Here is a 26337-nt window from a genome sequence, read left to right as displayed (position 1 = left end):
TGAAACGTGTTGTAAGTGAAGTGACAACAGATGGGCCTAATACAGCCCTCAAGATTGCAAAGGAGATGCTAACCCTCACCAGACCATACATCCTCTCTTGTTCATTCGTTAAAAGCCCATGTTAAGGAGCTGCCCTTTCCCAATCCTTTTTTTCTGTTATTTGTTTTGCTACTACATAGTTTAGTCATCCACAAATGTAATGCAGCATAGAAGGAATTAGTTAATTACATTAGGATGTTGCTGTGCTCCTTTTCCTGCTGATCTGTAAATGGCAGAAAAGGTCCTTGTTTTATGCATTCTTATTTTTTACTTCATTATTTGCAAAACATTCGATAAAAATTAAAGTCAACCATTACCATAAGGCAATTGATTGAACCCGGAAAGTGAGCATCGAGAAATATAAATATTTTTTCAATAGCCTTGTAATGCCCTATATATTGATCTCTTCTATATTTCCTGCATTTCTCCCACTCTGCTTTTCCAATTGGACAGTGGTTGGACCATAATAATGACTCCTGATGTATACCAAGCTCTAATATAAAAACAATAATTTAGATAATGTAGGATACCCTCTTATATGTTTTCATATTCCTAGAGGTCTCTGTTGCATGTTTTATTAATTGGGCTAGAAAAAAAACTCTAGGAGACTAAAAGCAACAAGTTAAATAGCAAAACTGTGAGGTGTTAAGCATGTTGAATTATATGAAATGTGCAGTCACTTTGGCAGTATTGTATCTGTTTTAGTTAATGTACTTTGTAATGTAGTAAGGTTTTCTAAAACCATAACTAATAGTGTTTTCATTTTAAATACTGTTTTAATACCTCACCTGTGTACTTGTGACTTCTAAACTCATTTATAAGATAAGACATCTGATATATCCTGGAAGCAAAGTCGCTCTTACAGAGGTCTGAATGATTTTTCATACATTTTTATGGAAGACCATGTTTTTTATATACCTTAATGAGGACTAAGGGCCACATGTATCAACCAATTTTGTGTTCGCAAACGGGACGATTTGCAGAATCGGTCCGTTTGCGAACGCAACAAAGGCTTTTTACATGTATCAAACCCTATTTTGCGATTCGGTATTAGGAAGGGGCGTGTTTAGGGCATCCCTTCCAAATACCGAATCCTAACAGCATGTATGAATATTTTGTGACCGTGAATGTGGTGGCAAAACATTTGCATTTTACCACTTACTTCAAGCAGGTGGTAACCCATTCGCAAATGGGAAGGGGTCCCCAAGGGACATGGTGGTTTGCTGACCCCAGCAGATCACCATCCCTGTGATTTTAGCCATTCCTAGGGGGTTGCAAATTGTGATCTATCTCATTAGTATTAATGAGGTAGGTCAATTTGCGACCCACTAGGAATCGGTATATGAAACTCTTGGAGTTTCATACATTTGTAATAGCGATTACCTAATTGCGATTTGCAGAAAATCGCTACTAGGTCATCGCAATTCCCAAATTTGATACTTGTGGCCCTATGTCCATGAATTCAGCTCGCACTGCCTTTGAAATTTGGTGTAAATGGGTTTCCCCTCGTCCATTCTCCAGGTAATGTAATCATTCTACACCAATGCACTCTTTCAGAAAGGTTACGCGGGAGAAGCAATGAACAAAGTATGTACAAATGAAATGGACATTGATATTTACATTCCACAGCAATTGCTTCTTGTTCTGTAAAAAAAGACAGTTTCACATAGAGGTGTCATCTTAACATTAACTATGAAACATGAGAACATACATCATATCTTTCCACACCAATCAGGTATTTCTGACATACCTTGTTGAGAATATAGATGGTATCCCCATGCTTAAATGACAACTCATCAGGATAGTCCCCTGAGCAGTCCCACAAGCCTTGGTATAAATTTGCATAATCAGTACTTTTATTCACTGAAAAAGAAAAAAAAGAAATATTAAATGTTGGTGAGTGTCTATTTATAAACTGATACTAAGGCCACATTGCCATAGTTAAACTGAGCTTTTACTCTGATGCATATGGAACTGCCTACTTTTTAGATATCTAACGTGGTGTTGATTTTAAGAATACCAGCACCCAGACCTGAAATATGTTTGCATTTCTATCTGCTGCAACTTTCATTCTGAGGTGCAGTACATTTATAAGAAAGCACAATTTGAAGCTCATCTGGTAAATATATGGTTTACTTCTGCTCCTCACTGGGGTGCCATGATTTGTCATATTGATGGAACAGAACAATCCTGACAGCTACAAACAGAATGTTTGCCTTTGAAGTCTCAAAGTGTCTGGAGGCCAGACTTTATGATTTTAGAATTTTCTGAGCTCCATTTTTAATGCATGGTTTCTATACCTCATCGTACCAAAAAAGAAGCCAGTGTTGCTACCTCAAACTTTCCTTTAACCAGCCAGACACCTCCTACTTGTGTGGCATCGGTGTGGTGATCTAGCTTCTTGTTTGTACAAATCAACTTCTGAATCACTTAGGGATGAGCCAGGCACCAAAACTGCCGAATGAGAGGTTCATTTTTTATCCTGAGCTAAAAAAGGTCTGTGGGGAGAAGTGTTTACAAGACTCCAGTTGCACCACTTAATAACAGGAACCCTGCTCTCACTTTGATTTACATCACACTTAAGACATGGTATTTTCTTTATAAATATGGTGTAAATGATACCACTGCAATGTGGATTGTCACGAAAACGGGGTTTAACAACAGCTCCGTCGAGGGGGGGGGGGGGAAGAGAGAGAGAGAGAGAGAGAGAGAGAGAGAGAGAAAGAGAGAGAGAGAGAGAGAGAGAGAGAGAGAGAGAGAGAGAGACTCAAAAAGAGAGTTTAGAAAATTGCCGATGGAATTCTACTTCCATAGTCCTGATGTACACAGTGATGAGTCCTAGATCGTCAATTATTCTGAAGTTATTATGCATGAACAAAGTTCATTTTCAAAATGATGCCCACCCTTGCGTGCAGATTGACAGAAAGTGCTCTTAGAGCAAGATATAGTCTGTATTTTGTGTATTACATATACTTAGAAGTGAAATATAGTTTACTATTTGACATCATGTTTTACATTTATATACACGAATAGCTTGGATCTAGCTGCAAGGGCAGCACAGCCCTTCACATTTAAAAACACAGAATGCTCAAGTTACCCAGTTCCATGTACAAGTAGCCCATCCAGTCTATGGTTTTTGTGTAGTCCTGTTTAATTAGAATTAAAAGAAAATCCTGGACTTGAGTTACTCATGCACCAAACTGGGAAACGTGAGAGCTATGAGAAACACTGTACAGCAAATCAAAACACAGGAGAGTGGGCTATTTAGCTGTGTTTTCCAGACCACACAGTAAATAGAGAAAGTTCTTTATAGTGCTTTTCATTTACGGATACATTCATACATTACATAAACTTTTAAATGCATATGGAAATCTAGTAAATGAATTATGTGATCTTTGATAAGCAAGAGTAACAAAGGGAGGAAATCGAGGAATAATCACAAGTAATTTATAGCATTATAGAATTGTAACCCCTCGGTGAAAAACAGCCCTGTTATTCACCAGTGGCGGCCGCTACCTATAAAAGGTAGTGGGGCGGAGGAGGGGGGGCAAAATAATAGAAAAGAAAAAACATACCTTAAGTTGCTGGTCGCGTCCCGTGTCGCGCCTGGTGTTTCCTCTTCCTTGTTTCAGCAGGCACTGGGGCAGCATCAGACTCCCTGTCCAATCCCCGCGCTGCTCAGACAGGGATTGGCCTGAGCGGGCTGAAAAGACGCTTCTTCAGGTCAGTGAGTCTTTGGGGTTTCTTCAGCCCAGCTGCTCAATGCAGCCGGGCTGGAGAAACCTAAGTGCACATGTGTATTTTGGTCGGCCTGTGGCGGCCGGCCAAACACATATGTGCACTTAAAGAGTGCATATAGCACTCCTCCTACCCCCTCCCATTCCGCGGCCCCGCACCTCCCTGCCCATACTGGCTGAACCAGCTGCTTAAAAATAAAATGATAATCAAATATTGTTTTATTTTTGCGCTGCTTGCTCTGAGCCAGTGGGGCGACGCCCCTGTTATTCACTTATTACCCATCTATAATTTGATGTATAGCCCGTCCACTACATCTGTCCCTTCTTTCAACCTCTCAGCAGGGACACTGGAATAATGGGGAAGCCAGACACAACATAGCCTCGCCTCCCTATCCCAAATATAAAGAGGCACCTGCCACCCACCACCTTTGTGCATTCCCTCCCCCTGGCCACCCTCTAAGGAAGCTGAGGTCTCTGCTCCCCAGCACTGCACTGGCAGGCTCTCAGACAGCCTGTCAGAGTAGCATAACATTCCTTAATGATGTAGCAACAGTGGGAAAAAACATTTGTTGCTCACTGTTGCATCGTCATAGCGGTGAATAACTTGATTTAGAATCTGCCATTCACTGACAGTCATACACAACAAGAACAGATATATGATTCCAAATACATATCATAGTTTTCAGAAGAATGTGTATACAAGGCTCGCAGTGTCATCCAGGGGAATTGAGAAAGTCTTATAATGAACTATCAAGAAAATAGGTCGACAAGTAAATAGGCAGGTTTTGGTTTCAGATTGTAAACCAGAGACGATGAAAGGTAAGCGATCTTATGTTCATGTCATAATGTTTGCCTCCTCTGTGAATTTCTTGCAAATATATAAAACCTATAAAACGTTATTTTAAAAAAGATAAGAGATCAGATATTCAGTATATTAAAATGGCCCATAATTAAATACCAAATGGCAGCTCTTCATATATATTGTAACACAAACTGGTATATTGTTTTGATCATCTGATAAATTCTCTGAGTCATACTTGCCACCTTATTTTGTGTTTAACTCCTTTAATTCTTACAAGTTAGCATATGTATAAAGATTTCACTAGTACACACAAGTTGTACTGCTTGCATAATAGTGAACAAAGCAAATAGAATATGCTCATCAAAAACCCACGTTGTCTCTCTTTATTCTGTTGGACCAGTGTATCACCTTGCACACAATCAGCCACCTGCAATCACGGTCACTCTCTCTTCGATGGATTTCGCCAGCATTGCTCCGTTGTGTGGGTCGCCACTTATCTATCCTGCCACTTCTTCACTACCTCTTCACGCTTGACCATCAATCAAACCTCTGGCCCCTCGTTACCTCTCTTTATATATAATAACATCTCTCAGTGATACTATAAACATTTAATTTCTTCTAGCACTTATTCACCAGCCATTCTTAGATTGCCTTTTCCTGCTCACCTTCAAAACCCCACCTTGGCATGGGCCAGCCCTGAGCACCCTCGGATTGATCTCTGCCAAAACCTGAATCATCTTCTTTATCTCATCCTCTACACCCTCACTACTATATCCCCCATCTCTCCCCCCCCCCATGAAGTCCGCACCTCATCATCCTCAGCCAGGAGTCTAGGTTTTGACTGCCAATTGCAACTGACATCCGAGGCAAGGTATTCACCCTCATACCTTCTCCCATGTCCAATATAGATAGAATCTGGCAACACCGCTTCTTTCATTGACCCAAAACACAGATCACCTCCCTGGTGACTTGACTGCTGTACTGGCCTCCTTCTTAGTCTTCCCCAGTGTGCATTCGCCCTCCCAGAGAAAGTCCATTTTGTGATGCACCCTCTGCAGGAGCTGCCCAGATCCACGCACCTCCTGCCCGCCACAAGATCAACAGCGTCTTTTTTAAGTTCCTGGGCCTGGTCTTGATGGCAGTTCATGGTCTGGTGCCACCTTCTTTACCAGCAACATCTGCTGTCTAGCTTGTGCCATGTGTTCTATCTACCTCCTTGCACCACCCAGCCCAGCCACCCACATAGCACATGTGCTGCATCTCTTTATATCAACCCTGACTCCACCGCACTGTAAGACAACACTACACCTGCGAATACTCCCGCCGTTTAAGAAGGTAGTAAAGGCTGACTTCCTGTCACTTGAAAATATCTCTCTAGATTCACTTGCACCCCGCATTCCTTCGGAATCTGCACAATGTGAACAATTCACAGTCGTAGCGTTAAGTGATACTGGCGGGTGCCAGGAGAGTTATGAAAATCATAACTTTACCAGGAGTGAGTCTGAATCCATTTAAATTAGGGTTGGCATCATAAATCTTAGCAAAAGTGACAAAGTAAAAATCAGATTGCGTTTTGAATAGGGCCTGCATTCTCTGATCCCACATGTTCACACTTGCCTCGGGTACATGAGCTCAAGGTTCGGCCATTCCATCAAATATGCCAGTCTGTTCCTCAACATAAATAACATAGCACATGTATATGAAAAACATATATTCACCACTTTGGGGCATCTTCTTACTGAATAACAGATTTATATTTTTACCCAACTCAGTGGACATCATTTTATCAAACTCGAAAGGATAAAAGGCCGAGTAGAGCCCCTGGAGTTCGAACCTGTGAACATGAGGTCAAACATATGCCTGGAGGGGATGGTTTAGACACAGAGACCAGACCCAGATGAATATGTTAAGACATGTAGGTCCAGGAGTGCACTTATCATAAACTCAGTTGATGTTTTCCCCAAAACATGTTCGCTGTTCTCATTAAAGCTATTCTGCGCAGTCGTATACACAATAATTCTCCCAAAGGACAGTCTTTTCAAACGTAGGGTTGTGTTAGGAGATGAGCATTTCGGCATTTTACACTGGAACATTAATTTTACTGCATCTTACTCCAACATGGTTAACGCTACTTTTCGAAACCCCTCCTGTTACGCATCTCATCGTTCCAATCTAGGGTCACGAAGCCCACGGAAAACATGCCCTCTAGGCGCCTGTGACACGCCCCGCCTTCCCGGGGCATGCAGACAATGGACATGGACTGTTAAACCTGCCTCACAGCCCATTAGCTGATGGATTAGCCAGTCCCCCTTACTCCATAATGTCAGAGTGACAGCGTGATAAATGCGGTGTCACGTGCCCATCACGCGCCGTCCCCCGGGAGCTCAGCCCCACGAGCGTCTGCAAAACAGACTGGATGCCTCTGTTGCAGCTGGAGATGTTTCCTGCTTTAATTCCCCGTTAATTGGGTTATGATGATTTAATTCACGGAGAATGTCAAAGATACTAATATGATAACCAATTTCCACTTTGCGTACACTGACCAGATAGCGTATGCACGCGAGGGTGAGCTGTATCTGGACGCCATCTTTTCAATTCTATGACAGGCTGAATGTTGGAGGCACGCTGGATCAAAACTGTCCATAGAGATTTATTATTTTGGATTGTGGCATTAGAGGGTGGCTCAGTGAGTTGAACATTCATTACTGAAAGCGGTAGTAATTCAGAATTTGAAACCCAGCAAGGCTAATTCAGCTTTTCGTACTGCCCAGGTCGGTAAACTGAGCACCATCGGATTGGCTAATAGTAACATCCACTATTTACAGAAACAGAAGTAGTGCATTATGAAGTGTTATGTAAAACATGCAGTTTCATACCCCTTTGAAGACCCAACCTGCTCTCCAGAGGTGGGCCAAACGGCTACCTTGATTTATTACGCATGTTTGGTAGAAGAAGGGCTTATATTGTGGCCTACGTGTGGAGTTTGGGTGTCATGCATGAGGATGGGGGGGGGGATGCTCCAATCATGTGGCTGCGATCTCATGTCTGTGCCAATGCATGGACCATACCAAAGGAGTATAAGACAGAGTCTGCCTTATAGATACGCACCATAGTTTTCTATTCCCACCTGTGACTCAAAAGGCCATATGTATGGGAACAATCCTGGCACGTACCAATTTTGTCATATGATCCTCGCACTACATGTGAAGATTCACATAGGACAACTGCTGACCACCTCTTAGACTGGATGACTACTGACTAAGTCACCTCTGTCTTTGTGCCTAGGACGAAAAGGAAAGTTCTTCCCCATTTTGTGTAGTTTCCAATCCTCCTCAGGCATGTGATAGAGCATTATGGGAAAAGAGACTGATTCCCTCATTCTTCAGCAGAAGATCAGGGGTTTATCTGGGTATAATTTACACTCTTTTCTGAACAACTCAGTTTCTTCACTTGTTCCAAAAGCCATGTCTGCTTCTCATAAGTTGGTAGCAAAGGACAGGGGTGTCTCTATTGCACAAGCTCCTGCTAATAATTTGATCTCACTGGTGGTAGTAGCAGGCTTTGCCACTTCGCTTCTGGACTAGAATACAGTACTTCTCAGTCTGTCATTGAGACTACAAATGGTCATTTAATAAATATATATTTAGCAATAACTCATCTAAAGTTAAACTTGTGCATCTTCTTATCTTGCTAATTAGTCTCACTCTGTTCAAAGGATTTCCGATTCTATCCGAACTGTGGCCATCAATGTTCCACCGCAATTTCCGACTGCGTAATTTCTATTGGGATGTCTGTGGAACCAGAAACAAAGGCCTTTTTAACACTAAATTCTCAAGGTGTAATTGTAACTCTTTTGCTAGTCCATAAGAAGCATCCACAGTACAAGCACAGTGCTTGACGTGGGGCTGGACATTGCAAAGCTCTAGTTAGTTTCCTTCTTGACTGCCTGAGGAAACGGTGATACCCCCCAGTAGACATGGTGTTACCCTGCACAGTATACTATAACACATGTGAAAGGTGTCAGGTCTCTCCTTAGGAGGGTCTCAGTTAAGACAAGAACAAGGCTGTATGTCACAGCCGAAACATGTTGAAACCACGAATTGTTAATACATATCTCATTACTCAGTCACTGGAGTGCTGGCATGGGCTTTTCGTATCAGAGGAGGAGTACAGTGCTAATATATATATAGCCAAGGCTTTTTCTTCTTGATTTACACTATATACTCTCCAATCAAAAGTATTAGGTCACTCTTCAGAAGTGCTGGTACTCTATCTCTCAAAATAAAATCATATATATATATATATATATATATATATATATATATATATATATATATATATATATATGCCTTTCCATGTTGCCATAGATATTTTCCACACACTGGAATGCCGCCCTATGATTGGTCCAAACTCCACCAATAGGGAACATAATGAAAACTTAAAAGAAGAACGCAAGCTGTGCCAAATTGAAATGATTTTACGCACTGAAGAAGGCCTATGCCGAAATGCATTTGAGCAATAAAATCACCCTAAACTCCAGAGAGTGCTCCACAATTCGTAGTTGTTGTGTAACAGATGCGGTCAACCCCCCGCCACTGGAAGCACCCGCCGAGTGTTCGACAAGCCTGAGTAAGCGAAGATGTTATATATCATGTGATCAAGGCCTCGTTGGAGGCTGAAATGCGTAATGGCGGAGGTGCGGGCGTTTCTGGAATAAACCTGCTTTGCACTTACTCTGGGTCTGCTTTTTCGTCCTTTGGATGGTTGGCGTGGCGAGAATCTTTGTGTATATATTTTTATATATCTCACAATCCTCCCCACGTCGAAAAGGACTAATGAGCCGCACTCTCATCGAGTTATTGCAATTTTGGGTTTACTTCCTCCCTTCCAGTACTGGGAACATAGGCACCAAACCACGATCAACGCGTTTCGGTATTACACAATACCTTGTTCACGATCTCACGGGCACCTCGGCATCTTCTGCCTGCGTGTTGGGGGGGGCAGCGGTGAATTGCTACTTCCACACACTCTCCTGTGCGCATACCGCTGCCTTCCACTCGAGAGTCGCATCGCCTCTTTGGACCTCACAGGGGTAGGTCCCGTAACTTTACTCCAATGTTCCTTTTCCCATAAAGGATGATGACGCCTTGTGTAGCTGGCTCAAAATTACTTTATTTCGGCATTCTCCAATGCGTTTCAGCTCTGACATAGTTGTTTCAGTGTCCAGATCTCTCAATACCAGCATAAAATTCATATCTCCAACAGTTAATTCACTTTGTTGAATCTCACGGGTTGAAGGTGTTTCCAGTTGTTCAACGATGGATTTAAGAGGAAGAGTCTGCCCACTTGGGCTACAAAGAGCAATACAATTACAATCCCTATATAATTGCGAAAGGACGGTTGTAGAATGGCGTATCATGCCAACAAGGGCAAAATGTGTGTTAGAATTGCATACAACACTACAGAGATGCAGGTAGATTTTGCCATTGTAAGGGATCGTAATTACATATATATCAGGTACGACTTCTTCCGTATGTTTGTTAACAAGACCATTGTATTGTGCAAATAAAATGTTTTGTGAATTGGGCCTTTGATGCTCAGACATAGTTTTTCAATGAAAAGAAATCAACATTGACTGTTATGAAGTATTCAATAGCAGAGGTTAGCGTCATTGTAGGGGTGTAGGATGTGATGAATAACTATGTTGGAAGTGGAGCCATGCTTCATAAAGCATCTTGCTTGGGAGGGGTAGAGAGGGGTAGGGAACGTAATGGCTACTCTGACTAGGGAAGCCGCATCCTGGCAACAGTGTAGTTGGAATGCTGAGCAATACCCTCATACCAGAGGTACGTCTCTGTGACATGGTGCCTTGGAAGGGAGACCACTGAATGTATTAGGTCTTTGAAAGTACAAACAATACCACAATAATTACTAATTCTCCCTGCTAGTCAGAGTTCACCAGCGTATGCTCCTTCATAGCCAGTTCCTGTTCCCATTTGCTAATTTCACCTCTTTTTGACAGTCGCACAGTGTCTAAGCAGCCAGCCAGTGTCTGCAGGGAGTGCACACCGTCTCCCTCACACGACTTCCTGTCCCTGATGCATTGTGAAATTGCTACCTCTAATGATGACGAATGGCTCCACTTCTTACACTTTCCCTTTGTTATGGCTTTCGGCCTGTTGCAAATGGCGCTCTGAGGCTGCAAACCTGCCTCTCAGCGGTCCTAAGGAACCATTGGTGACTGCCATGTAAATGATTAAAACGAGTTAATTAATCTGCCATGAAATACTAGACTGTTCATTAGCCTTTTTTAGAAGGACATTAACATAATCCTCGCTCATTAATTAGATGTAAATAAAGTTTTCCCCATAAATTTATCTCCTCTAGCAAAACGTATAGACCTGCCTTTTGAACATGCTAATGTTTAGCGGATAAATAACCATTACTTTTAGATCTAGTCTGGGATGCTTATCTACAGGAAATACCAAAATACAGATTATATCACTTAACAAGCATTGCCAAAGCCAGTAAGCCTCATCTTTGGGATTTATTGGCTTTGCCAGTGATTTTACCATACTGCACAATGTCCCTGCGTACAAGGCTGTAGTAAAATCCTACTCGCCCGGCTGAGTCACTTTGTAGGCACACACATTAAGCATGAGCACACACATCTACAAAATGTTGCACACTTTTTTTTCTTTTGTTTACCGATCTGAATTAGAACACGAGCTGGTGAGGGAAGAACACAGGTGGTGGAATCAGGGAGGGTGGGAAAGCAACAGGAGGGTGGCGAAGCAACATGGCAGCAGAAGTGATAGGAGGGTGCCCAATGGCTGGAGTTAATTTCCAGGTCAGCTGTTGACATTTCCCCAAGAAGTCTTTGGCACCCAGACAGCAGTACTTGTTTGGAAGCCTTCGACCTAAAAATTCTGAAATTGCACACAGCTGCTCTAGTGATCTGCACCACTCACATCTGTATACCCACGCCACGTACACATCTAACTACAAACTATAATTATGGCAACAAAGCGCAACAGAGATTGTTAACAGATCATCATGGAACACATGTATTCATTTTCTTGTAACTGAGATTTTAATAAATTATCTAAGCATCCAAACGTTGGATTCCAGCTTTAAGGCATTCTTGTATGCAGCACTATTTGCTGCCATCCTATATCAGACTCCCAAACCGAAGAGGGTCTTTGAGGGCATGCGTTAATGGAAGGGACTTTTATCACCCACTTTTTTCCTGTTCTTTAATAAATATACAACAAAATACAGATTTGTAAAAATAAATAAATTCTATGCCTGGGCTACTCATGAAAGAGCTATTAATGTTGTTTTTTTAGTACAGTTGCTAATTCCCACAATGCTGTCCCACCCCATACCACTTTGGCGTGACCTTTATTATTTATTAATTCGTTTTGGTCCTTAGGAGGAAGACAATGCTATAAAAATAGTATTGATCTGTTTCTGATCGTTGCCAAGCTAGATGTCTGGTACTCATTTCCTTTACAAGACCTGGAGGAGAACACCCAGTCAACATGCAGCCACCTGCAGAGGGCTGGGGAAGCAAGGCCACCAATGTGTCACTGACCCTACCACTGGTTTCTACTCCTTTCCATTTAAGTCTCTTTTACCAGACAGTGCAGTCTGTCTGTCTGTGAAAATATCTATAGTCAGTTTACAGTGGGCCTAGAGCTTTAAGGTCACTCTCGTGTACTTGCGTTATAGTCATTTGCTTGTGTGGACTTTCCCTCCTCTGCTTGTGTTTGTCCCTCCCCTGGAGTATACCCTTCTTGCTTATATCCTTCCACTGCCTACTTTTCAGCAGTACATTGTTTTTTTTGGTTGAGCACTCAATGAGAGTGAATGTGTCTTTCAACTGTCTCCTGTACGTCTCTTTGCCCCATTGCAGTGCTCCTTGTTGCTCTCTCTTGTCAGTGTGCTACTCCCCTGGGCCCCTCTATACTACACTCAACCTTGTGTGCTTCCCCCTCACTATATTTTCTCACCCGTGTGCTTCTCACCCTCAAAGCTCCACGTTGCTCTCTCTCGCCCATGTGCTTCTCCTCTCCTTCAGCACTCAACATTGCTCTCTCTCTCTGCGTTGATTACTTCTCTCCCGTACTCTGTGTTACCTCTCTCCACCGCGCCCTCCCTGTTGCTTTTCCCTCCTGCAATCTGTATTGTTTCTGCCCCTGCCTTTCATGTTGCTTCCATCCCCGACCATCAGTGTTACTTCCCCCAGATCCTTTGAGGTGTTTCCATCCTCGTGGTGCTTCTAATCCTCACCCTCCATGCTCTTTCCTTACCTCGCTTTAGAAAACACTTTTGAGCTACATTTTTTCTTTTTATTTATTAATCCAAATCGAATTGGTAAATAAAAAGAAAAGAAAGAGCACCCATGTCATTTTGTAGGCATGCACATGACTGCCTGCATCATAGGCTTGTTTTACTACCCTTTAGCCATGCTGTACAGCCTTTCTAAAATCCAAAAGGTCCCAAAGGCAAGCCCTATTGGCTTTGCCAATGCTTGTTATGTCGAGGGTGCAGAAGGAATATTCCTCCAGCACACCAGAAGTGTAGGAGAACCTTGACAAAGGCAGCAGAAGCTGATTCTCTCCAATTTTATAGCTTTGTTTCTCCTACCAAATGCCAAAAATATTTTTTAAAGTACTCTCTAAGCAGACAGATGAAATAGGGTAGTTTTAGGCTGCAAAATTAATTGTTCCATGTGACTGTCCCTTTAAGTTCCATTGAGGTTTAAAATGAAATTCAAAATCTGCTTTATGCAACACTGTCCGCATGTTTGCATTTACTGATAAGGGTGTAGTAGGTGCCCTGAACCTCTCAACTCATCTTATTTTACGCCAGAAATTAATGATGTCCAGTGATCCCCCGGGTAACGAGACAACGTCCAAACTACTAGCTAGCCCTTGATGATACTCATCTCTGAACCCTAAAATCCCTAATTACCTCTTACCTCTACCATTCCTTGAACCCTAAAAACCCATTACTACCCATAAACCGTACCCAACTCTGAACCCTAAAAACTGTTACTATGGCTAAACGCTGCCCTTCCTTGAACCCTAAAAGCCTCTTACTACCTCTTAATGCTACCCTTTCCTGCCCCTACAAACTCCTTACTGCTCAGGAACGCCTGCTGAGAGCAGAGGGAGCCTATGGATGCAATATAGTAAATACGTGGGAATCAAATTGGAGAATCTCCCAGTAATTCCTCATATCTAAAGTGACCCTCAGGGTCTCACTTGTGATCCCTTTTATTTCTATAGCCCTCTTCTTCCCGCAGCTATGAATGCTCCCAGTATCGAGGCGTGTCGTCATATCGTCGTTGTAAGGCCCTTAGTGACTTCAAACAAAACAGAAAAGCTTACTTCTTTAAAAAGTTAGAAGAATGGTTTAGGCCCAGGGCATCAGATGAAGCACTTTCAGGACTACCTTCTTCTGTTTATGGACAGTGGATGTAGGCTTCATTGCCATTTGGGGAAATGAGCAACGCCCTACAAAAGAAGTCATTGGCAGAGCATGGGATGCTTTGCTGTTATACTACAATTCATTAATAGCATTACCACAACCCTGCATCATGACATTACTAAGAATTTAGAGGTTAATGTGCAAGTACTGTTTCTGTCTCTTTTTCCACAATTATTGGTGTAAAATTAGCCCCAGGATTTTGCAGTACTTTTCTCAAAAACAGTTTCAAATGCAATGTAAACCACTTTGCACACATTTCACCTGATTGTTTACATCTTCCCACATATTCTAAATGACCCTCCAAGTAGTATGTCCTTTAACAACATAATACACCACATATTTGTGCACAACTATTGTCAATTTTTTATAATAATGGCCTATCTAGGTAAGGGAAACATGACTTTTTAGGCCTGGTTTAACAGTGCTGCTGTCTGGATGGAATTTGTTTTTTTTAGCAATTCTTAAAAATATTTAAAGGGTGGGCTTCCGCTTGGCTCCACTCAGCTGAGTATTACACTCTCATCTCATTCTTTCAGCTGGTGATGTATCATTCTGCCTTCCATGAAGTGCCTATCATAAAATGCATGAGGGATTATTTGAAAAATGAACTCAAATATGTTGTTTTTCACATCCAGTCAGTTCTTTTTCTCATATATACATTCTAGCAATTTTTATTGTTTTTTCCCCAGCAATCGCAAAGTCGGAAAGACAGGCTACGTCATAAACAACCTTTGTGACTGCAAAGCATGCAAATAGCATTTGCGAATGCCTGTGTTTACATGTGTTGGTACATGTAAGCCAGACCTGTTGGCTTTGTCAATGATTTTAAATTGTTAAAAGTTATAATCATTAAAAAAAATCTTTAAATGAACATTTAAGGTAACAAAATGGTTACATAAAACTTTTAATTATGAAAGTAAAATGAATTGAAATAATTGAAATATGATTTAATAAAATTTACTAAATATGAAATATAAAAATGATTGTTTAAAAAAATTGTTATATTAAATAATAATAAATATAAATTAAACTTGATTCGTTTTCCCTATACTTTACCAAAGGGAGATTTCCATTCTTGATGTCAGAGACCTCCTCCCACATGTAAAAAGTTACTACTAGTAACTTTACACTCGTAAATCCTGTTGTAGCAAGCTCCCTCCCATTTTTTTAGTGCTGGAGACATACGTTTTCGTCTAATAGTTAATTTATACTTGGAAATGGGTACAGATACTACTAGGTGCAGTAGTAAGTTTACACATAAGTAAATCTACATGTGTAAATTTACCTTTCTGAATAGTTTCACAACTTTTACTGCATCTGACAAAAAAGGACTGGATACGTGACTCATTTTTTTGCTTGAATATTGTTAAGCAAGGAGATACCATCCCAAAACAGAGCTATTTTGAGGTTAAGTTCAACAAGGTTTTTAGTTGTGGGATTAATTTTTTTTTTCCCCCCAAAGTATTTTTATTAATTTTATAAGCAAAGACATTAGCATTTCTGTTACAAGGTTAGCCATACGTAGTTTGTAGAACAGTGTTTACAGGCACTTTGAAATATATGTTTAGCTAACCCCATCTGACTTGACTTGCTGACAATTAGGGAAAGAGTGATAGAAAGAAGCAGGGGTGAAAGGAGGACACAAGAAAGGTTCTGTAGTAATGAGACTTATAGACGCGTGACAAAGCCGCCACACCACTGGCTTGCTTGTGGCGAGATTGGTAGACAGGTCAGCCCACCCATCGCCCCGTCGGGCCATGGTAGTAACGCTCCGTCCCGTTCGCCCTACTGCACATAGAGGGGGGAAATGGTTTCATGGGGGTTCGTAAAAGTCTAGGTACGTGTCGAGTGACTTCCACATCCCTCTGGTTGCTGGCATCCAGGGTGAGTTCTTTAGTGCAATGTTATCCGCACCTCGGAGGTGCGTAACCCAGTTGAACAAGCCTTTGTATGAGGTCTTACTTGTGTCTTTCCAATTGGCTAGGACCATTTTTACCGCCGCAGTCAGCAGCAGGTCTAGTAGGTCTTTGTCTTGCTCTGATCTTAGTTCTGCAGTGACGAGGGAGGAAAATTCAGTTGTTAGCGTGCAGCCCAGTACCCTATTTATGAAACCAAAGATTTTCTCCCAGAATGTTTTGAGTGTTAGGCATTGGTAGATAAGATGTGCTAGGTCCCCCTTTTCCTTGCTACAGTTCCAGCATAATTAATCTTCCCTGAGGCCTAGTGAGAATAAGCGTGCAGGGGTCCAGAAAGCCTTATGGAGTAGCCAGAATTTTGTTTGTGAAGGCCACTTTCCAGGACATGTTTACTTGGGAACAAAACCAAAGGATGTGTATGCATTGTTTCCAACATTCCTATATCTCTGTTTGTGCAGGTCAAATGTGGCCATGAAGTGGGATTCCTTGAATCAAGGCAATATATATATCACAAGTTTAGGAAGAAAATAACAGTACAATAGATTGAAATAAAGGAGCTTTAGTCTCAGTTTTCCTCTGTATTTCCCTGTTTCAACAGGATATACGTTCAGAGATGCCAAGTCAATGGATCATTCTCCATGTTAGCTGGGCTGTGCTACATCACTGTAGTTACTGGCACCACTGGAGATGTTGGGTATCTGAAAGCTGCCAAAATCTCCCTGTGAAACCCTGGGGGAAATGAGGAACTACAGGGTGAACTAAACCCAGAATTACGAATTTCTCTGACAAGTCCTCATTTCCAAAATGACCCTCACAGTCCCACTTGTAATTTCTTTTCAGTTCACCCTCTCACCTTCCACTCCCGAGATGATGGCATCCTAGGATCGGTAACTACGGCTAGAGCACAGTTACAAGGGGGAGTACAGGGACGGCCATCTTCAGTGTCGATTTTACGTTTCTGATGGAGACCCCTGTGAACACTCCCACCCAACAACTACCTACCACCATCACACTTATTTTATTTTGTTTTTCATTCCCCAGTCAGTGAGCATCCTTGTCCTCATCCTCCGGCACTGCCCTGTCTGTCTCTTACTTTTGCTTTTTCTGCTGCCTTCAGATGGTTTCTTCCCATCCTACGCCACCAGCTGCCTTGTTAAGAAGATCTATGTGCCAACTCTGGCGAACCTACTGGGCAATCCGGCGGTTTTCTTGATATTCGCCAGCTTCCACAACATCCCTACCCCGCCACAGTCTCGGACGTGCCTCTGATCATAATTTTCCTTATGGCCTGCCAGGCAGACCTTCTGGCACCCTGCCTGGCTGCCGCTATGCGGCTTGCCTGACTGACTCTCCGAGGCTAGTTTGAATCTGATCTCAGCCCTGCAGCAGTTTGCAGAGGGACAAACAGGGTCTGACAGGCCAGAGAGTTTTATAGTGGTTGTTCATCAAATAGTGCAGAGGTCCAATAGTACAAGTCGTTTTTAGGTCAGGTTCATTGCCATTCTTATGTGCTACCTCCTAATTGGCTAATGCATGTTGGATTCACTTCATTCACTTCCTCTTCTTTCAGGCGTAGTACTCATTGCTTCATCTAGATTAGTGTACTTTCAGTGCTCACATTGTGATTGAGGTACTATATTTTTGTTCTTCTGCCGTGTTGCTTCTTTCTTTTCTCCTCTGGTGCTTCTTCTTGTGTTGTGTCTCCCCCCACATTCCTGCATTCTGTGTTGATTCTTCCCTTCCCACCCCTGTTGTCTGTGTTGCTTCTTCCCCTATCACTCCATTTTGTTTATGTTCCTTCTTCCTCTCCTGCCCCATGATGTCTGTGTTGTTTCTTCCCTTCACATCTCCATTGTCATTGCTGCTTCTTCCTCTCCCACCCACCCCTATTGTCCATTTTGCCCACCCCCCTACTGACTGTGCTACTTCTTCCCCTCTCACCTCACTTGTGCGTGCTGCTTTTTCCCCTACCAACCCATCCGTGTTGCTGCTTTTCCTCACATCCACTGCCCTACAATTGTCGGTATCACTTCTTCCCACCCTCCCGTTGTCTGTTACCCTACCACTCGCCATGAGAAAAAAAAGCACTACGGCACGGCCAGTGCTAACTGTGTAATTTTGATTTTTTTCTGTCCCATTGCCGGTCCCCTTCCACCTTCCCTCCTGTTGTTCGTGTTGCTCTTTACCTTGTTGTTTCTCCCGCCCTCCTCCTGTCCGATCTGCCCACCCCCACCTGCCATAAGAAAACAAGCATTGGCATAGCCAATAGGTCTCGCCTCTGGGGCCTTATAAGTGCTTGTTTTCAGAACCAGCAATTAAGCAATAATATCACTCTGTTTATAATGTGATGCATTGATATTATAGCCAGATATTGATTATAATCTGTTGTAATGGGGGAAAACACAAAAGCAATATTAATTAAGCAAGTAATTTAGGGGCATAAAAGTAAATTATGTAGGTGGACGGGCACAGGCTGTCTGAACATGCAAGCTGTAGGGAGAGATGAAGATGGTGTTGTGCAGCGAACACTGCATTAAAGTTCACTTTTACCCAGTTTGTGGTGTGCAAAGCACAATAGCAGTGAGAGCAGCCGTCCTCCTTGGAAACGCCTGCGGCTATTTAAATGCAGAGTCTGGGGTGGGAAGGGTTGCTGGGGCAAGCCGGGGAGATGAAGCAAAGTGCAAGCGGCGCCCTGAGCTGCTGTGAAACGACACCCAATTCTCAGAGGGTACTCCACTGCACTAACACAATGAACCTGACATGTTGCTTTCCCACTTGGACTGCACACGATAGGCATAAACTGCAGAATAATGTATTGTGCATAACGGAAGTCTGCACTATCTCTGAGACATGGAAAATCGTGCTCCATAATAAAAGTTCAGAATCCAAAACAATAACAAACATCCCACTTCCTATCACTTTTGCTGCAACACTAATTTGATCTTTGGTGGATAACAAACTTCTGTTACACTGCAAATGATTCTCCCTCACAGTATGTACAACTAACAATCGGACCCACGGAACCATCGGAGGCTTATGGAGTGAAGTTGTTGGTCTCTCAAAGGCTCTTGAGCTTCCTTGGAGTTAAGAGCAGTCTGCATGGTCTCTAGGTTTGAGCAGCCTCTGTTGTCTTGGAGGTGACCCCCTGTACTGGATTGCAGTGAGCCTCGAGCCCTCCCGCCTGAGGGAGTTCTCGACTTAAGCTACCTGCAGTTCGAGAGGGAGGAGAGGCTATGGGTGGAAACCGAGAGAGGAATGGCGGGCGGGCAGCGCGAATTGTCGGAGGAGTCAAAGAGGAGAAAGAGAGTGGGTGAAAAAGAGGCTGCGCGGAGGAAGGAGGGAAGCAGAGACGGGGAGAAAGTGAGAAGAAAGCTGAACAGGGAGGGTTTAGGAAAATAGAGTGGAGGAGTGGGGAGAAAAGGACGAGAGGCTGCAGGGGCAGTAGGAGGGAGGCATGGTCAGAGAGGAGAGGCGGGGAGTGAAAAAAACAAGCATGGCCGCAAAAGTTAGAGCGACCGCGCTGTGTTTAATTAGTAACCTGATCCACGACGAGGAATACTGCTGCCACGCTGTGCGCCGCTGCTCGATCCCGAGAGCAAAATGCCGGAGTGAACCTTTGGAGAAGAGGTGGGACATGAACCCGCCTTTGGCCATTTGCGTGCTTTCATTATTGAAAGCCTCACGCAAAGGCCAATCCAATGTGTGGGAGGAGTCAGACCCACATGGAGAAGTTTGGAGTGCTCACAAGAAGCCTCCCATAGAGCAGGGCATGCGCGCTGCGCTAGGCTTGACCTAAAAAGGGCTATGAAACGGCCTACGCTGGCCACGTCATAGCACTTTTGTCTAACTTTTAGCCATGCTGTAGAGCAGCCATGCTGCTATACAACATAGCTAAAATGCATTGGCAAAGCCAATAGTTCTTCCGTAGGTAAGACCTGTTGGGGTTGCCAATGCTTGTTTATGTTGCCATAAATAGAGTTTAAAAGAATGTAAATGCACCCCTCGTGCCAAGGTCCAAGAGGTTCCTCATCAATGCAGGTGCTTGTAAATGATGCTTGTTTCTGCGAATACGGTATCTCGCTTGGTCCAATAAGTTACGGATTCACAGGAATTCCAGGGCTTCTTATCGAAATTTGAACTTTTGACAGGTGCATGTGTCGAAAAGATGAATCATAACCACAAAACATAGGGCAAAAGTGGACATCCAAGTCACTGAGGGCGCACACCAATAGATTTCATTCTTTCCCACATTGCACATCAGCCTACAAACCGTTGAATACCCTCACTGTTTGAATCTGTACCTTAATATTAGCAGCGCCTTCATACGCTCTCCTCTCTTGCCTTGTTTCATCTTGCATCTTGAAGAAGCAGCATCCATTTTGCACTCTGCCTCTCTTCTCACTCTTCTTGTGTTGTCTCTTGGAATGCACCTTCGTCTCTTTCGCTACCTCTCACACACTCTCCCTCTCTATTCCTCTTCCTTCTGCTCTCCCTTCACCTGTGAATTTTTCCAGTTTGTTGATCTACCTCTTTCTCTAGCTTCTTCCCATTCCTGTCTCTCCCTGTCTTTGTACTTGTCCCCGACACCTCTTTTTCTTGTTCCCTTCCTATCACTTCATCAACTTACTTTCTCGACCGCCCTCTTTCCCTATTTGTCTCTCAGTGAACTTGCATCTCATTCACTCACTCACTCTCGATCTCACTCCCACGACTATTTAATACATTCCTTATTGCCTCCAAGCCCCTCGTTGGGTTACATCGCCATGTCCTTTCCTTAAAATGTATTAGAAGCACTTCTTCTGACACACAATACAATAAGTGCTAAGAAATGTATGTTTTCCTACATTGGACTCGTTCGGTTGCAAGACAGCAAGTCTGGGGTTTTTAAATCAATTTCATCGAAATGTGCACAAAGAAAAATCTAAGAGACACACAGTCATCAGGGAGCAATTATAAAGCAGGAAATGGTTGGAAAATGGCAAAATCCATGCTATTATTGTATGGAAGGAAGAAATACATACAATTGTATTTAGTGCGGAACATTAACCGAAGGAAGAGATGAAAAGTAACTTCACAACAGAGGCTAATCCCTTATTTTAAATGCTCCAATGTTCTCTGCTTGGTATGGTTTAGAGAAAACCACCACAGCATTTTTAGGATGTGGAGATGAGACTTATGGGCGGACACATTGATCGACCAGTATATGTGCTCATTAAAATCTCATGTCAAGCTGCAGCCCAGATAAGGAGCTTAGAACAGCCGTGGACATTACTGTAGTCCCAGCTCTAAAGTACACCGCACAAAAGCACCGCACCTGGTAAGCCGACCCACTGCAGAAGAAGCTGGGGGTGGCCCACTCCAGAAATGTCTACTTTTTTTTTTATAAATGGGGCAAAACGGTGCATTTTACAGCACACAGGATTTGCAAACCGTTCTAAGGTGGTAACTAGCATTATTTCTGTGAAGCACCCCACTAAGCATTTGGACTTTAGTACATTGTTTGCTGCTCTGACAATGATACAGCGATGGGTGGACATAGGGTTCTATCCTTTACAGTGGCTTGGTGACAAGCAAGTTGGTTGATGGCTACTGGTTGTCTTTTGTTAAAGCTCATTGGGTTGTTTTGTTACAGGTTTGCTGGTTGATGGCTACTGGTTGTCTTTTGTTAAAGCTCATTGGGTTGTTTTGTTACAGGTTTGCAGCCCAAGCCCTATGTGAATGATATCGGAGATTCCATGTTGATGTGATCCAGCAATTGTAGAAATTCCGGGGGTGGTCATAAGATGCAGGTTTCAATTGAATTCCCAGGTGAAGCATTTTCCATGTAAATTCCTTGACAATATGTGCATGTGGTAAGGTTGGAGGCCTTCTTGCTATGTCAGCCCCAGAACTGGGCATTCATCCGCCTGCACTGCACCAATAGCAGACATACTGCAGCAGTGTCCGGCGGCAGAATGTTGGAGGCTGATGATAAGAAGCAAGGGCATGAGGGGACACCCTCTGTAAAAAGAAACCTAAAAAAGCGGACCAGAGAAGCCAGGTCTTCACATCCGGTCAGTCCACTTTAATAGAAACAAAAGAAGCCGCTCTTCCAAGAGGGGGCAAGGAGGAGCAGCAAAATCAAAACAAGCATTGGCAAAGCCAATACACAGTGGCGGCTGGCGAAATTTGAAAGTGGTGAGGCAGAACATTTGATTGAAGAGGACTTCAACTCTTGTAAAATTCTGAAAAAATATGTCAAATGATATATTTTACACTCTGTTATTTTGCTTCACTATGCTAAAAAGCTCAAGAACTCGAGGTGAAGCTGTCCAGTCAAATGCCATATTGTTCAGAGTCCGAAGGGGAATCTTACTCAGTCCCAGCCGCTGCCCATGTAGGTAAGAGGGCGGGGCCGGGTTGGGGGGGAATTCGGCAGACAACCACGAGGGGAAATTAAATAAATAAATAATTTTCTCTTGTTGTCTGTCAAAATCCCCCCTCCCACCCAGACCCACCGCTCTTAGCGGCACGTGCCGCGGCTTCTCAGTCCTCCACCAGGATACATAAGGGCACACTTCTAGGGCGTACTGAATTATATCTTTCAGTGCTTTGAAAGTCTGCGGCAGAGGAATGTCGGTGTGTGGTGGGTTCATTATCAACCTGCTTCTCTTCCAGAAGTTGCATTTTTATACACAGCTCTCCTAAAGCATATCCATAGTAACCTGCTATCTTGCTATTCTTATTGCCACCTACACACTATACTTCAGTTTTGACCTGCAGATCCCTACATATTCGGTACCGTCTGAAACTCAAAGCTGTAGTGAGGATGCGCTATGCTGCCGCAAGCAATCCATGTGATATGATAGAAGGTAATACACAGAGCCAGGCACAGCTCTGCTTCTGCATCTCAAGCCTGGCCAGCAGTCTGTGCTGAGGCCTTTGCCTGGACTTCAGACCTACCTGATCTGTTCGTTTAACTGTAATCTAAACAACTGTACAGGTGCGCCAAAATGGGCCCAGTTAAATGGTGACATAAGATGTTCAGTATGTATGATCATATATGTAGGGGAGCTGCTTAAGGCACGAGCCAGATGCCAGGATCTGGCCCAGCTCAAGGTTCTCTTGGAACCTCATGCCCAGAATGAGCCGAGGTTTCACGTGGCTTCTGCCTGCCACCCTTGTTCTACCTTTCTGCACAAAACAAAGCATTAACATTTGAGGTATAAAGAACAAATAAATAGATATTTAGTGGCTGATCTGTACAAAATGAAACCAGAAAACCTGGGATTAATCCTGGCTTCCCCGCTTAACCAAACTGCATGATCTTAGGAAAATATTTTATTTCACCAATACCCCTTTTTCCTCATAACCTCTCAACACACCAATTCTGTGGCTTATTAAAGTTAGAGCTGCCACATTTTAAAGAAATTTTCAGGTTTTAGTTTTGAAGAGACATTATCATGATTTTTGCTGCATGATTAACGCGGTAAACACTTCCAGGGATTTTCTTGGCTAGTGCAAGTGATCCCAGAGTACACCCAGACCCTTGGCTCAGCTCTCTCCCGGCTCTCTCTGTTAATTTGCTTGCTCATTGTAAAATATATAAAATATATATCCAGTCTTATATTTTAAATTAAGTACATGTGGTTTACATTAACCTTTTACTCCCCCGAAATACACCCATGCTCCAAAGGAGATAGCTTTGTTTCAGAATTACTTTTAAGCTGAACTTTCTGCCCCCTTGAAATGAAACAACTGTCCCTGTGCAAAAAGTGAGTTAATTAGATTTACACCAGCTGTTTTACATACTTATTTTACTTTTAATTTTGTTACTCTGTCCATGGCAGCCAGTAGCTGTCCGTGGAGGGAGTTCGGTGGGGCAGTGAGGCGGGGCGGGGGAGGGGCAGGGTGGGGAAATGTAAACACCGCAAAATGCGATGCAGCGCGCGCAACGAAATTCGTTTTATTTATTTAAATATGTACTTACCTCAGTTAATCCATATTCCGGTGTTTACATTTCCCCACCCTGCGCCTCCCCCGCCCCACTGCCCCACCGAACTCCCTCCACGGACCGCTACTGATGGCAGCAGTGCAGTGGAAGGGTTTGTGATGAGAGACCAGGGGAATCCGGACATTCTGAACAGCATACAAGGGCAGACTTTCCCACTACATAAACGCCTGCAAAAAATGCCGATTCACTCCTGCCCCCTTGACCTGGATTCTTCATTCATCCCGTGCCCGACTGCAATTCAGAGGATTGCGTCTTCTCCCCAATTCGCCCGCTCTCCGATCGAGGGCACACGCGATCCTTATAGCTGGCTCCAGTCCGGACCTTTAGGAGTTTGGATCGCCGTGATTCAGATCTTCGTCAAGCTTCCAGCTCTTGCCAATATCCCGGGGATCTAAGGACTCTTCCTGGACTAATTTACAGCCTTCCTGCTCCCCACGCCAGATTCTCAATTGATACAGTTGGCTTTCGCTTGAATCACGCCTCGCTCATACTCGATTTACTCACCCTGTGGCCAGGCTACCACTTTGAGTGATTCCCTTCGGCTGGACCCTTAGACTCCCCCACATGACCTAGTATATGCATACTTCAGCACTATTGTTAAAACTAGTGACCAGTGTCCTGATGATGACCTGAACTCAATCAGGTTGAAACGCCATCGACTACCCAGCACAGAACTTTGGCGCTGTTGTGGTCAATTTATTTATCCCAAATCAAAAAAAATACCGATTGTATATATTTGTATTGTATTATTGACCACATTGTTATTTGTTCTTACTCTTTCGCCGTTCACGCTGTAAGTTTTTCACCCCTGTGTCACTGCGCCGTTCACTGTCAGTACCACGCCCACTGCTCACTCGTGTGTTGTGGTCACCATATATTTAATTGTAATGTAGTGCTGTTACAACTACCTACAAATAATACTTGGTTCGCTTTACCGTTCCCGTTGTGGTCTCCCTTCCATTTCTCCCGCTCTTTGTGATGTACACTACTATTTTAATTGTCCTTTTTTAATGATTTCCAGCTGAGACATTGTTGTTTTGTTACATGCGAAAAATGCAGCATGAATCCCTGAGGTTAGCACTGTACCAACCTGCGGATAATAGTGATAACAGGACGCAGTGAGAATGAACCCAGCTCCACTGGTACTGCAGCGCCATGTTATCTGAATATTGGTCCAGTAACAGTAAGTGCAGCTTGCCACGCAGGGCCTTTTCAGAGCACACCAGGCCGCTAAACACTAAACTCCTCAACTGAGCTGACGAAACATAAAGAGTTCTTCCTCAGCAACATGCGCCCTCTTTAGCACTTTCTGAGTATAAAACAAACCAACAGCCCGTATGCCGTATCCTCTTCCAATCTGCTCCATAACACTGAAAATGAAACCAGCAGTGGGTGAGAGGGAGAGAAGGTGGAGCCTTCACCTAGGTGGCTACCACTACCTACTCTTCACTTGTGCTCATCAGCTTGCTCCGCCCCCGGGCCTTTACTTCAATGGAGTTCTGCTGACCCTGCCCTGGGTCACAGAAGTTGACGCCAAAAATACAACCTATTCAAACTGCAAAACGTTGCCTCCCCCATCACCATAATGCCACTGTCCTAGCTTGTGCCTTGAGGGTGCAATGACTTCCTCGCCTGCACATACTCAGGGCTCATCAGTTCTAGCTCTAATCACTCAACCACAAAAAAATTCCCACAACCTTCGCTGGTGCATCACAAGCATCCAATGTCCTTTCTGCTAAGCTGCTCGAAGTTCCTTCTCCTCCTCCCTATGATGACAGGGTAACGTCCCTCACGCTCTCGAGCACCAGCCGCCCCTGCCAATAGGTCTCAGCAATGTCTGAGCTACTGGCATTGTCAATGTGAATGTCTTTTAGGTCATTTCCTTTAGTAGTTTGTAAGGTTTGCGAGGCAAGCTTCGATGTGGCAGGCAGTTGACAAAAGTGGGCACAGCTATTACTGAACCTAGGGGCCATCTCTGACTGGCAGGATTTTCCATTCATATCAAAGAAAGACATGACTGACAACCAAGGGTACTAACCAGCACAAGTAGATACATTTTTCAAGTACTTGGCCCATGCTGTAGGGGAGGGACAAACGCAAGAAGAGGCATGCCATGGACAAACGGGAACGAAGGATACAAGAGCGACGCTGAAGTGAACAAATGGTAAGCCAGGTTGTAGCCAACTGATTGCAAACATCATGTCTCCAAGGGACAGCGCATGCACTGTCTAGCCAAAACCACTTGTCTATAAAGCATCAACTGCAGGGGAGCCTAAAGTGAGCCACATTAGGGAATTAGGGAGACTGGATGCTGTCACCAAATGCAGTATCTCGAGTGAGATTGACGGAGAA

General features: G+C 43.5%; 1 protein-coding gene across 1 annotated transcript in view; it reads right to left on the bottom strand.

Annotated features, from left to right (window-relative positions):
* Positions 1-26337, bottom strand: part of SKAP2 (src kinase associated phosphoprotein 2) — a 487916-nt gene that overhangs the window by 55218 nt on the left and 406361 nt on the right. The window contains exon 11 of the mRNA XM_085631645.1: positions 1790-1902. Coding sequence (XP_085487771.1) covers positions 1790-1902 — 113 coding nt within the window. The remainder of the gene's footprint in view (positions 1-1789; positions 1903-26337) is intronic.

Source organism: Triturus cristatus, chromosome 10 (genome assembly GCF_964204655.1).
Source record: "Triturus cristatus chromosome 10, aTriCri1.1, whole genome shotgun sequence".
Taxonomy (NCBI): Eukaryota; Metazoa; Chordata; class Amphibia; order Caudata; family Salamandridae; genus Triturus; species Triturus cristatus.
This window is presented reverse-complemented; position numbering and strand designations above follow the sequence as displayed.